At 45.4% G+C, this 12,728-nt stretch overlaps 1 protein-coding gene across 4 annotated transcripts in view; it reads left to right on the top strand.

Annotated features, from left to right (window-relative positions):
* PALM2AKAP2 (PALM2 and AKAP2 fusion) overlaps positions 1-12,728 on the top strand; it is a 524,781-nt gene that overhangs the window by 294,087 nt on the left and 217,966 nt on the right. For all 4 annotated transcript variants that reach the window (XM_053566186.1, XM_053566193.1, XM_053566191.1 and 1 more), the window contains one exon: positions 198-219. In XM_053566186.1, the coding sequence (XP_053422161.1) occupies positions 198-219 (22 nt within the window). The remainder of the gene's footprint in view (positions 1-197; positions 220-12,728) is intronic.

Below are 12,728 nucleotides of genomic sequence, written 5' to 3'. Positions count from 1 at the left end.
AATCTCTACTGGTAGTATGGTAAACCCTTCCTTCAAATTTTGGAATCCCAAGCAAATGGGCCAGAAGAAAAGAGAATATTGGGTTTGCCCAGCACAGTCAGATTCTTGGCCTAGACCTGGGGGAAAGATGGGTGAAGTGAATGAGGGATTCCACTTCACATGTGCAGTAACACTCTGCCCTGCTTTTATTTCCACAGGGTTTCTCCAATACGGATGGAGGTAAGTGCTCTTTGCCCTGACTGTAGAGGAATGTTTTCATCCTGATCAGTTTAGGGGGTTTCATTTGCACGGGCTCACCAGGGGACATGATGTGCTGATTTGTAAAAGCATCAGAAGAAGAAGTGACACTATTTATGGGGCACTGAGGTGGCCCACATTCCAAGTCCTTCCTGCCTCTCTTCTTCAAGACCTGTTTCTTAACTAATTTTCATCTGACAAAATTAGTCTGGCTCTTCTCCATCCCATTATGGTTCCAAAGGCTTTGGGGCATTTCTTGAAAGGTGATCAGCAAAGAAGAATGCTAACATCAGTATTAGGTCCTTGCACGAATGAGCCCTTTTGTCCTGGCAGTTAGGTCAAACCATGGCAGAGGTCACCATTTGGTACTTAGGAAATCTTTCTAAGGCCCCTGTTTTTTATTTTTTCTTTTTCTTTCTTTTTTCTAGTTTTTTAGATTAGAAAACTAGGTCCTCCATCCTTCCAGGGGCTGGGGGCTGGGCAGATATTCCCTGTGTGGGACTGTTGGCTGAGAGCACATGCAGGCCTGAGCAGGGCCCTGGCTTCCTGACCATCCTGGCAGTAGTGGGCCTTTGTCCTCCTCTCTTCCCCTACCTTGCCCTTGTCCTCTCCTCTTCCTGCCAAGAGTGTGGGGGATAAACTTGGATTGTGTTCTTCTCACCCTTGATCTTGGTCCCTGACCTCAGCTGCAAACCCATGATGCCTCTACTAGCACCTGGCCCTCAGCTAGACCTGCCTTACAGTGCAGGAACTTGTCGGAAGTTACCAACAATCTGCTCACTTGGTTCTTACGACGTCAGCCTCTAGACTGGGAGGATGACTAGGAACCAGAATGAGATGGCATCAGAGTATTTTCCCAGTGTCATTTGTAAAAATAGGGGAGGTGAGAGAAGTTTAAAAGTACAAAGATATGTGATGTGCCTTTCTGGATTGGCCAAAGATAGTTTTGACTTAGGCAATGAAAGACAAAAAGGTATTATGATTTTTTTCTTTTCCCAGCAACAGAAGGGCAGGAGATCTGGATTTGGACTCCCTGGGTGATCTCTGGGAAGGTGCTGCATTAAACGTCATGGTCTGAGTGCATGTGGGCGGGGAGAAGTCAGGGCCAAGCCTGCAGCACTTCCCGGGGGAGAGGACCTACGATAGTTCTAGAAGTTCTCTAGGATGTGACCAAATCGGGGGCAATTGTTCTGTGCTTTGGAGGTGGGGCATGGACTGAGGAGGCGGCCTTGTGGGGTTGGAGAGCGCAGCAAGGAGAGGATAGCAGGTCTGCCTGGTGCTTGGGAAGACCTGAGAGACTCCAGAGAATCGACAGTAACGTACTGAGTGTCAGGCGGGGCTGGGTGTGGGAAATTGACCTATAGACACCCCCAAACCTGATGAATGCACGTTGCCCTTTTATACTCTCACTTCCTTTTTCCCCTTCCTTTCTCAAATCAGGAACTTCTGTAGACTTCTCTCTGATAATTAGGGAAGAGAAGGAGCCAGCATGTCATGTTTCTGAGAAAGCTGTGCAGGGAGTGGGGACCTATATAGTCTGTAACTTTACAAGCAAAAATGAAGCCAGGTTATAAATTCTCACCACCATCTCTTTCATTTTCACCCTGAACTTCTCTCATTTACTCCTTTATTACTTCCTGCTATTTGTACCCACTATGCAGTTCATGGGCCAGGAGCTGTGGCTCACACCTATAACCCTAGCACTCTTGGAGGCTGAGGCAGGGGGATCGCTTGAACTCAGGGGTTTGAGACCAGCCTGAGCAAGAGCCAGACACCATCTCTACTAAAAATATAAAAATTAGCTGGGCATGGTGGTGCACACCTGTAGGCCCAGCTACTTGGGAGGCTGAAGCAGGAGGATCACTTGAGCCCAGGAGTTTGAGGTTGCAGTGAGTGGTGATGATGCCACTGTAGCCAGGGCAACAGAGGGAAACTGTGTCTCAACAAAAAACAGAAAAAAAGAAACTTCATCATGATTGAACTGGCTGTAGAGAAAGTCACCCTTAGACTGTGTCCTCCATCACCTTTTTTGATAGGATGGATGTCCTTCGGCTCAGGGGGATGCCGAAGTCATAGGAAGGAGTTTCTGTAGTATCACCTGTCACCCTGGATTATGATTCTTGCCCTCTGTAGTTATAACCAACCCTGGGGGGACCTCTCCATCACAGCACATCTATAAGAAAGCATTTCTAGGGAGGGTGCCCAGGCTTCCCGGAGTGTAATCACTGCACAGACCACATGGTAGGCTAAGGGTAGAACTCAAGCATGTGCCAGGTGAGGGACTTTGGGATGTCTCTTTATTTTCTCATTCTTTGATATCAAAGACCCCACATTGCCAATACTCCCTCTGAATTAACCAACTAAGAACAAATAAAAAATTATTCTAGAACAATGATGCCTTAAGAAACATACTCAATTTTTCTGAGACACGCTGATAACAGAATCCAAGTCCAGCTAGGATAATGTAACTGTGCAGATGCTACAGATCATCAGCAAAAGCACCCCAAATTTATGAGGTGCCAAAACATAGCTGCTAGAGTGTGTGTGAGGTGTGTGTGTGTGTGTGTGTGTGTATGTGTGTGTAATGTCTCTATTTCAGGCATTTTATGCATGTCCCTCAGTGCACATCAGAGGAAATAGTGGTGCTATACCATTAGATCACCACTGGGTTGACCCCCTGGACATATTCATTCTGATACTCCTCTCTCCTCTTCTGGCAACATACTGTAGTTTATAGAACAGAACCCCCACCCACTGGACGGGTTGTTTCTACTGTCTTAGCTAGACGTGATATCATGTGCAACTATAAATGGCATATAGTATGTGTCTGGTGCTAACTTTCTTCTTTACCCACAGAGGAGGAAGCTGGTGTAAGAGCCTTGGCCAGAATAGGCAAAGGACGATGTCCTAGGCCTATCTCAGTCCTTGCTTGAGAGCACTGCTCTTCTTAGGTTCTCATCCCATACCAGCCTGTGGTGGCCTAGAGCCTTTCCCACTACAAAACTTTCATATCAACTATTGGTGTATCTAAATCTTCAGTTGCCTATGAGTCATGTTTTAAGAACATTTTGTTTCTCTGGCTTTAATCATTTATGTTCTTCATAGCTACTGTAAATAGTGCTGGAGCGAAGCAGCAGACGCATCTTTAATTTCTACTCTGTAAGTGACTTCTCTTACCTTCTCTGGAGGTGGAAAGAGAGTGATAAATCATTCTGATGTTGGCAGGAAGAGGGCAGTTTACTGATTGAAACATCTGAAGAAATTTTTCCCATTGCAGTTTTGGAGGTCCCTGCTTATTAAACCTTGTGCGGGTCTATCAGACAGATCCCAGCTGCATGATCGTAGGGTTTAGTACCTCATGCTACATTGAGGAAGCTTATCTTCATGCCCACTGGAGTGTGTGTGTGGGCATGAAGCAGCCATGAGCAGCCATGTAGCCCCACCCCTCCAAGAGCTGTGGCCTTTAGCTTGTAGCCGGTGATCACTGGGCACAGGTGACTCCATTACCCACTCCCGCCCGACTCGGGGGCTATCTTCTCCTGGAAGACAGTGAGACATACGCCCTAGGAATTAGATGTTCTTTCAGATTCAGAATCCCGTCTTCCCATGGCTTTTGTTTCTGTTGCTAGAACTTTCAGTATGGCAAGGATGCCCCAGAAACTCTACATACTGCACAAAATTTACTGGATACACGTGACCAGTCTATGAAGTCTCACTTGGTCTTAATGGGTTGAGCCTCCATCTCATTCGAATGCAGAAAGTCAGATTTGTTGAGCTCCCATATTACATATTTCCTCAGTGAAACTCAGACATTCTACAAATCTGTTCTGGTTATCCCTTCTCTTCCAAACTGTCCCCCTCGTCCCAGATTGCTGCTTCATGCTTTCCAGGGACCACTGTTTCCAATCTGCCCATACCCCCTCGGGACCAGCTGACCTCCAGCTGCTGCTCTTTCCGGTCCCGCCTTGTGCTGGTTTAGAGAACAGACCCTTCCCACGACTCCCCACAACAGACATGGAGAGAAAGGTCTGTGACCTAAGTTCAGGAATAATGGAAGCACAGTTCAATGTAGAGAACCATGTGCTTCTTCAGACATGTGGCTATACTCAGAGCCACAGACTCAAACCTGGACCTAGCTCTCTGGGCTGGGTGGGGAGGGAGGTATCCTAAAGGTTGCTTCATGGCCATCTCCCAGCCCACTCTAGTCTCAAAGGCTCAACTTCCTTCCTTGCAGTGAGAGAGTCTTCAACCTCGTCTGTCCTCCACATACAAGGCCCCAGAGAGAGAAGGCAACTTTGTTTACTCTGATACTTACATTAGCCTCACTCCAGCCTAAAGCTTACCTACCTAATCCTCATTTCCCCTTCGTTTTCCCCAGACAGTCTATTTTCTTAGAGAAACTCCTCCTTTGCCCTAAGAACATAATGGTCCGATATCAGTATATTCTGGATCGTTTAGACTCACACATGAGTCAGCAGAGGGTCTAGCTGATGTAGAATTCAACGAATTTTAGTCCAGTGTCTGTTCACCGTCCTCTGCAGCAAGAAATTAAAAAGAAATGTGCCAGAACTGAGGCAGTGCCGATGGGGATGCAGAGAGGAGATGGATGTAAGAAATACTGGAGCATAGAGAGGCTCCAGGACTGATTGGATACCAGGAGGGGAGGGGTGGAGGGCACCGCTGAGAGTGCCAGTTGAAGTTCAGCACCAGCGAGCCAAGATTGAGTACAGAGGAATCAGCAGTGAGCAAGTTCCATCTTGGACACGTTGCGTTTGGGATGACTGGGATATTCAGTGGAAGTGTACACAAGCCAGCAGTTAGATGTAATCATGGAATGGCTGACGGACATTCTGGGATTCTGTGAACGTGGTGGTGACACAGGGAGGAATTGTATCTCATGGAGCCCAGGTTTCTAGAATCTTCCTGCTTTCACTTTCCCATTGCTCTGAGGGGGAGAAGATTCTTCTTGCTTCACCCCAGCGGTTTCCTCCTCTTCTCTGATACTTCAGGGTGCCTGCTAATGCACATGCCCTCCAAGGTGTCACCTCGTCACCTAGGGAGGCTTGTCAAGCAGAGCTGAGGGCTTCCCTCTTTTGCACACCAACATGTCCCACAGCTGAGCTAGTGTGAGTTCACCGGGCTCTATCATTTGGAATCACAAGATTTTCTGGCTAAAACACCAGCCTGAAGTACTGAAAATCCTGGGATAAGTTCTGGAGTTGTTCGTCTATTTGTCTTAATGCATATAAAATTGGTCTTCCAAAACCCAGCCCCGGCCAAAAACTGCAAAAAAAAAAAAAAAAGGTCTTCCAAATCAATCAGGCACATAAGTTATATCTCCAGTTCAGGAGAATGAACCTCCTAAGAATCAGGCACATAAAGCTCTATTTCCAGTGCAGAGTACAAAACCATTTTTTGGTATTATCCAGTGCACGCTTCTGGTTTGACATCCATATTTTGTCCATCCCACCAAGTTGATAATGGCTCTCACAGGGCCTATCTCTGATTCTTCCCTCCACCTCACCCCGTCCAGGACTCATTGTCCTCTGAGAATCTAGAGCTTTCTGATGACTTTCTACTACAGAGCTCAGTTCTGGGGCTTGAGCTCTCTGGCCAGGATCCCTCCTACCTCAGCTACTCTGCTGAATGCCAGTCACTGGGCAAATGCTTGTCTTTGTTTACTCTGATCCTCCTGTTCAGTGGCCGCCTCAGCGGTCCATTATGTAGGGCAGACAAGCTGCTGTCTCGGCAGTCAACCCTTTGGGCCTCCCAACACTATTCCCTGTTCTGTGCTACCAGAAATTACATTTCCTCCCAGCTCCCTGACCTGCCAATCCTCTGCTCACAAACAGCAGAAGCATCACCTGGGCAGGACAGGACCAGCAGCACGGCTGGTAAGTCTCTTAGGAGCTCTTTGGTTTGGATGCCGGGACTGTCCAAGGGGCTGGCATTTCTCTGAGCCTTATTAATGAGACGGGTACCCTGCTGTCCTCACATAGAGGACCCCGCCTTTAGCCCAGCCTCAGCTGCAGCCTTTACAGTGGCCACACAAGGCAGGCACTGGCCCTTGATGGGTAACTGAGGACCCAGTGGGAGGGAGTTTCACTTTCAGCTTTGAGGGAGTCTTTCTTTTGTATTCATGGGCTTTATATCTGCCTTTATTCTCATAGTTAATATATACTTTCCCTCTGGTGATTTTTATTATCCTTTTTGGAATTGCTCAAATGCAAAGAGCCATGTTGGAAGCTGGATGGGAAGTATTTTCAAAACCTATTGAGTATCCAGAAGCCTTTGGGAATTGAGCTGTTTGTATCTTATAAATAAATATTCCCAAGTCTTCTCATCTCTACATTCCTTTGGTATATTTGGAGGGCAAAGTAGCCATTTAAAGAACATGTGTTTCTTGCAGATGTTTCTCGCAGTTGGGGGTTTTACAAAATAATACATTTATGAGTGTGGATCATACAAAGAGCCATGCTTTGCTCTGCTTCATGTGATGGACCTCAGAAATCAGACCCAGAAGGATGTGAACAATAAGGCTCTGTACCACCCGTTTTCCCCAACATGGAAATGTGCTAAGCTCTTGAGGGTTAAATGAAAACATCAATTGCCCAATGTTGCCAAGATAGTGACAAATATGGATTGTGAATTCAAATAGTAGCATCAGATTATGCTTTGCATATTTTAAGTAAGTTTATGATATAAAATCATATGATGACACATTTTTTAAAATAAAACAATCACGGATGTTAAGCCAGAGAAAATCTTTTGTAGAGGCCAAACTGAGTATTTTTGGACACACATAATCCCTCCTTATTTTAATGTAAAAGGAGAATCAAAAGGCAAGTTAAGTATTGACATAGTTGTCATGTCCACTAATTGAAATATCCTCTGGCCATCTCTGAAAACATCTTAGCATATTACTTTGATATACAGACTCTCAGAGTTCTGGGCCTGGGTGGGCCGTAGGTGGCGTCTGGTCAGAACCAGGCCAGTTCTACATATTTCTGGATAGCGACAGGACAGACAAACTGCAACTTGCAGCCTATAGTTATGTTTCAAAAGAGTCACTGGCAGGCGTCACCTAAGCTTTGGCCTCTTCCAAGTGCTCCGAGGTATACTTCTGAGATCAACCTTCCTGCTTGTTATCAGAGAGTTGGAGGTTGGTGGTTTCTAGTAGTCGTGGGCAGACAGCTTCTCAGCTCCCCTTCACAAGTTCCTGCACCTCCAAGAACGTGGAATATGATCCAGGGAATGGAGCAGCTCCTGGAGCAGGTAGGGGCAGAGGGTGAGCACGCCTTTAAGAAGTAGAAGAAGTTGAGCAGCGTGGATAGTCAAAAAGTGTCAATTTCAAGACTAATGTGTGAATGTGACTGGAGCTGTGTCAGTGGGAATACTCACGCTACCACAACTTAGCGTCCTTCACATCTGCAGATACTGCAAGAACATGACGATCCAAATAGCAAATGCATTTAAAGTAGAATGCGATCAGAATATCCTTGAAAGCAAGTTTACATGTATGTTTGTTTGTAAGTTAAGAACTAATCTGCATAAATGCCTCTAGTATAGGACTACAGATAAGCAGAGCTGTGGAAGGAATCGTATATGATGTGGTCAGCTTCTTTGTCCAAGCTATTTTGTTCAATGGGATGTTCAGGTTCATTATCAATTATTGTTGACAGTGACTACATAGAGCATGTGTAATGAACCCCCAGTGGCACAGGCTGCTAGAATTCTCCTAGATACAATTCATCTTGCTTTGGGAATGTCCCTTTAGAAATTTGCCTAACTTTAGGGTCGTTTTTACAAATGTTACCTGTCATTGCTGATTATTATGACAAATATTCTGTTCTTTTTTTAATTAGGGAGGTTAAGGACTCTTGTATAAATGAAAATTTATTTAGAATCATTGCTTTTCAGAGTTAGGAGGCATCTGTTCTGATCCCTTATCCAAGCATTGAATTCCGGCCCCAGTAGCCCTGTTAAGAGGTCCTCAAACCACGGTCACATGCCTGTGTGACTGGAGCTTAATGTCCCTCTAGACAGCCTGCTCTGTCTCTGGCAGTTTGGACTGTGGGGAAATTCTTCATCTGATGGAGCCATTGTTTGTTTGCCTTCATCTTCCACCTCTTGGTTCTTATCTGCTTCCCGGAGCTACTCCGGACAAATCTACATTCTGATTTTCCTTTAAGCATTAGAAAATGACTGTCATTTCTGGACTTTCCCGGATCCTCACTCTGAATCCCTTTTATGCCCACAGCCCCGATCTCTTCAGCTAGTCCTGAGATGATGAGACACCCTCTGCCCTGTCCCTCCGCTCTGAACATTCCTCACCTGGTCTCTTGTCTTCTTTAAATGAAGTATTCAGAGCTTCTCCATGCACGCTGACATAGGCTGTTCACCCTTCAAATAGAGTGTGATGCCACAGACCACGGGACTGGCTTCCCAGGCAACATGGCCTCTCAGCTTCTAAAGTGAAGCCTCAAAGTCATTTCACACGTGTCACTGTATCTAGTAGAGTGGTTATTTCAGAATCATTCCAGTTGAAATGTATAGTCTTCCCCTCCTAATTGTGCACTTTTACTGTGTCACCAGCTCACACAGGGAAGAACTTATAGAGTCTCTTTACTTCTTTTTATTTTTTATTTTATTTTATTTTTTGAGACAGAGCCTCAAGCTGTCACCCTGGGTAGAGTGCCATGGTGTCACAGCTCACACCAACCTCCAACTCCTGGGCTTAAGCGATTCTCTTGCCTCAGCCTTCCAAGTAGCTGGGACTACAGGCACACACCACAACGCCTGGCTATTTTTTGGTTGTAGTTGTCATTGTTTGGCAGGCCCGGGCTGGATTCGAACCCGCCAGCTCTGATGTATGTGGCTGTTGCCTTAGCCGCTTGAGCCACAGGTGCCAAGACAATCCCTTTACTTCTTAATCTCAAAAGACGGAAATAAGAATGAGCTCTGTGCCTTCCTTCCCTTTGTGGATTTGATGTGACTATGAAATATCTTCCTGTTAGGTTATCTCTCATTAACTCTGGGGGTTTCATGGAGTCACCAGAGGAACCATGGCAGGGCTGGGGAGGCAAATGACATGGTGGGATTTGAAGGTCAGGGCTCCCATATCCCTCCCATCTCAGACACAGAAGCTCCTTCGTCCTCCTGTTCACATGTTATACCTTGGCCTGAGAGCTCATTTAAATCCAGAGTTGAACAGTAGTAAACGCTGTTCTCTATTGTTGGGGTCTTTATGGCTCATGACCGTGGTCCTGCATGGCCTCACTTTTCTTCTCAAATCTGGAAAGCAGTCTTTCATTATCTTTCATCATTTCACTAATAAAAACTTTGCACGTTGGGCCACTATCAGAGCCCTGTGGCACGCCCTTAAGGACCTCTCACTCCTTAGTCAGCCTACATTGGCACCTACAGGGCATGATCATTCAGCCACCTGCAAATTACAGCAGTTGTCCTGACACTAAGGCACGTGTTGCTGTCTTTTGCACAGGAATATGATATATGCTGGCTCCTTGCAATTTACCTAATCTTTCTAGAAACCTTGAACGAAAAGGAAAAGTGAGACTAATCTATGTAGTTTCTACCTGATCAATCCATGGGGGCTCTTAGTGGTTTCTGCTCTTTGAAAATAAACTGTAGAATTTAGCTAGCTATGATGTCCACCTCCTTCTGTGTAGTTTAGGATCCCCTTCTTCTCATTTTTGAAAATCAGAACTTCCAGTGTCTGTGTCCAGCACCTTTTTTTGTACAATATTCTTCTTCTTTTTTTTTTGTTATCTCAAATTTTTTTTTTTTTTTTATTGTTGGGGATTCATTGAGGGTACAATAAGCCAGGTTACACTGATTGCATTTGTTAGGTAAAGTCCCTCTTGCAATCATGTCTTGCCCCCAGAAGCTGTTACACACATCAAGGCCCCACCCCCACTCCGTCCCTCTCTCTGCTTTTCCTTCCCCCCCAACCTTAATTGTCATTAATTGTCCTCATATCAAAATTGAGTACATAGGATTCATGCTTCTCCATTCTTGTGATGCTTTACTAAGAATAATGTCTTCCACTTCCATCCAGGTTCTTCTTCTTTTTTTTTTTTTAATTTGAGACAGAGTCTCATTCTGTGGCATGGCATCATCATAGCTCACAGGAACCTCCAACTCTTGGGTTCACGTGATCTTTTTGCCTCGGCCTCCTGAGTAGCTGGGACACCTGCCATAGTGCCCTGCTAGTTTTTCTATTTTTAGTAGAGACAGGGTCTCACTCTTGCTCGGGCTGGTCTTGAAGTCCTGAGCTTAAGCAATCCACCTGCCCCCCCCCCAGAGTGCTAAGATTACAGGCATGATCCACCACACTCGGCCCTGGTGTACAACCTTCTTGAGACACATTCGACAATAAGGAAACTGGTGGCACACCTCTTGGGTACAGGACAGGACTACACAGGGACTGTACCTAACAAATACAGACATTGTAACCTAATTGTTTGTGCCCTCACATTAATCTGAAATTAAAGAAAAAAAAATAAGGGGTGGTACCTGTGAGTAGGGTGCTGGCCCCATATACCAAGGGTGGCGGGTTCGAACCCAGCCCCGGCCAAACTGCAACAAAAAACAGCCGGTCGTTGTGGCAGGCGCCTGTAGTCCCAGCTACTGGGGAGACTGAGGCGAGAGAATCGCCTAGGCCTAAGAGCTGGAGGTTGCTGTGAGCTATGACGTCACAGCACTCTACTGAGGGCAACATAGTGAGACTCTGTCTCTAAAAAAAAAATAAAATAAAATAAGGGAACTGGGACCCTGAGGCCAAAGCACCAAGAGCATTTACTTCCCTGGGTCCTTTACCATTTTCCAATAATCTCTACTCTCTGGGTTTCACTTTTCCCTCAGTAATATTTTTTCTGGCACTTTTCAGATGGAAAACTGTTCTTCTTGATCAGAAAGATAGAAGCAAAATCAGATATTAGAAATAGGCTTTTGCCTCTATTATTCATCCACATCTCGTCCTTCTGACTTATTTTTGTGAATACTAAGGTGTCTTGGGAAAAGAAATTCTTAAATAATTTTCAAATTTTGAATTTTTGAATAATTTTTAAGTAAATAATTATTAATAACAATGATTCAAGTAATTTCATCAATACATAATTGTACATATTTGTGGGGTACATATGATATTTTGATACACGCATACAATGGTTCATGATCAAAACAGGGTAATTTAGATCTCTGTTACTTCAAACTTTCATCATTTCTTTAGGTTGGGAACATTCCAAATGTTCTTCTAACCTTTTTGAAATATATGATGAATTATTAACTATATTATCTTCTTGTGCTGTTGAACCCTAGAAATTATTTCTTCTATTTAACTGTCCCTTTTTTTTTTTTGAGACAGAGTCTCAGTATGTCACCCTTGGTAGAGTGATATGGCATCATAGCTCACAGCAACCTCAAACTCTTGGGCTTAAGCGATTCTGTGGTCTCAGCCTCCCAAGTAGCTGGCACTACGGGCACCCACCACAATGCCCGACTGTTTTTTTGTTGTAGTTGCCATTGTTGTTTGGCAGGCCTGGGCTGGATTTGAACCCTCCAGCCCTGGTGTATGTGGTAGGCGCCCTAGCTGCTGAGCTATAGGCGCTGAGCCTATTTAACTGTACTTTCAAAGTTAGCTCTCTGGAATAAGAGGGAGAATCAACTCTGAATTAATTTCTTCATTTTTCTTGTTGACTTCACAATAATGAATTTTACATCTTTAACCTCAAGAGGAGGTGTGAACATTTTCTTTTTTTTGAGAGAGAGAGTCATACTTTGTCACCCTCGGTAGAGAGCCAGGTTGTCACAGCTCACAACAACCTCAAACTCTTGGGCTCGGGTGTGATTCTCTTGCCTCAGCCTCCTGAGTCGCTAGGACTACATGCCCCTCCCCCAATACCTGGCTATTTTTTAGAGACGGAGGTCTTGCTCTTGCTCAGGCTGGTCTCAAACTTGTGAGCTCAGGCCATCCACCTGCCTCGGCCTCCCAAGTGCTAGGATCACAGGCGTGAGCCACTGCCCCTGGCCGGCAGCATTTCTGTATGTGTGTAATCATTTGCTGGACGGGACGAGACCACACATATGTACTAGCATGTTCACTCAGTCAGTGAAGCATGGGCACGGCTTCTCTGTCACATGCCAGGCGCAGTGTCAGCCACTGGGTGGCCATTTGCTGAAGTGACCCTTCGAAACCTCCCCCAATGGGTGACAGTCATGATCTGACTGTCCACTACCCTCCTATTGTACCTCACACATCGGGGACTCAGGACCCACACAGGCTGTTCACAGCACCAGAAAATACAAAGCCAGACATCTTTTATTGTACGAATGAGGAAAATGAGGCCCAAAGACGGGGTGTGCTCTGGATAGGCATTTGGATCCACGGTCTTTCTCCCTCCCTGATGCCTCCCGTCTTACCCACTAATGGCAGGTGGGTGTGTGTGTGGTCCTCACACTTGACATGTGGT

This window comes from Nycticebus coucang, chromosome 2, assembly GCF_027406575.1.
Source record: "Nycticebus coucang isolate mNycCou1 chromosome 2, mNycCou1.pri, whole genome shotgun sequence".
Classification (NCBI taxonomy): Eukaryota; Metazoa; Chordata; class Mammalia; order Primates; family Lorisidae; genus Nycticebus; species Nycticebus coucang.
The sequence above is the reverse complement of the archived record's forward strand: the minus strand, read 5'-3'. Positions and strand labels throughout refer to the sequence as shown.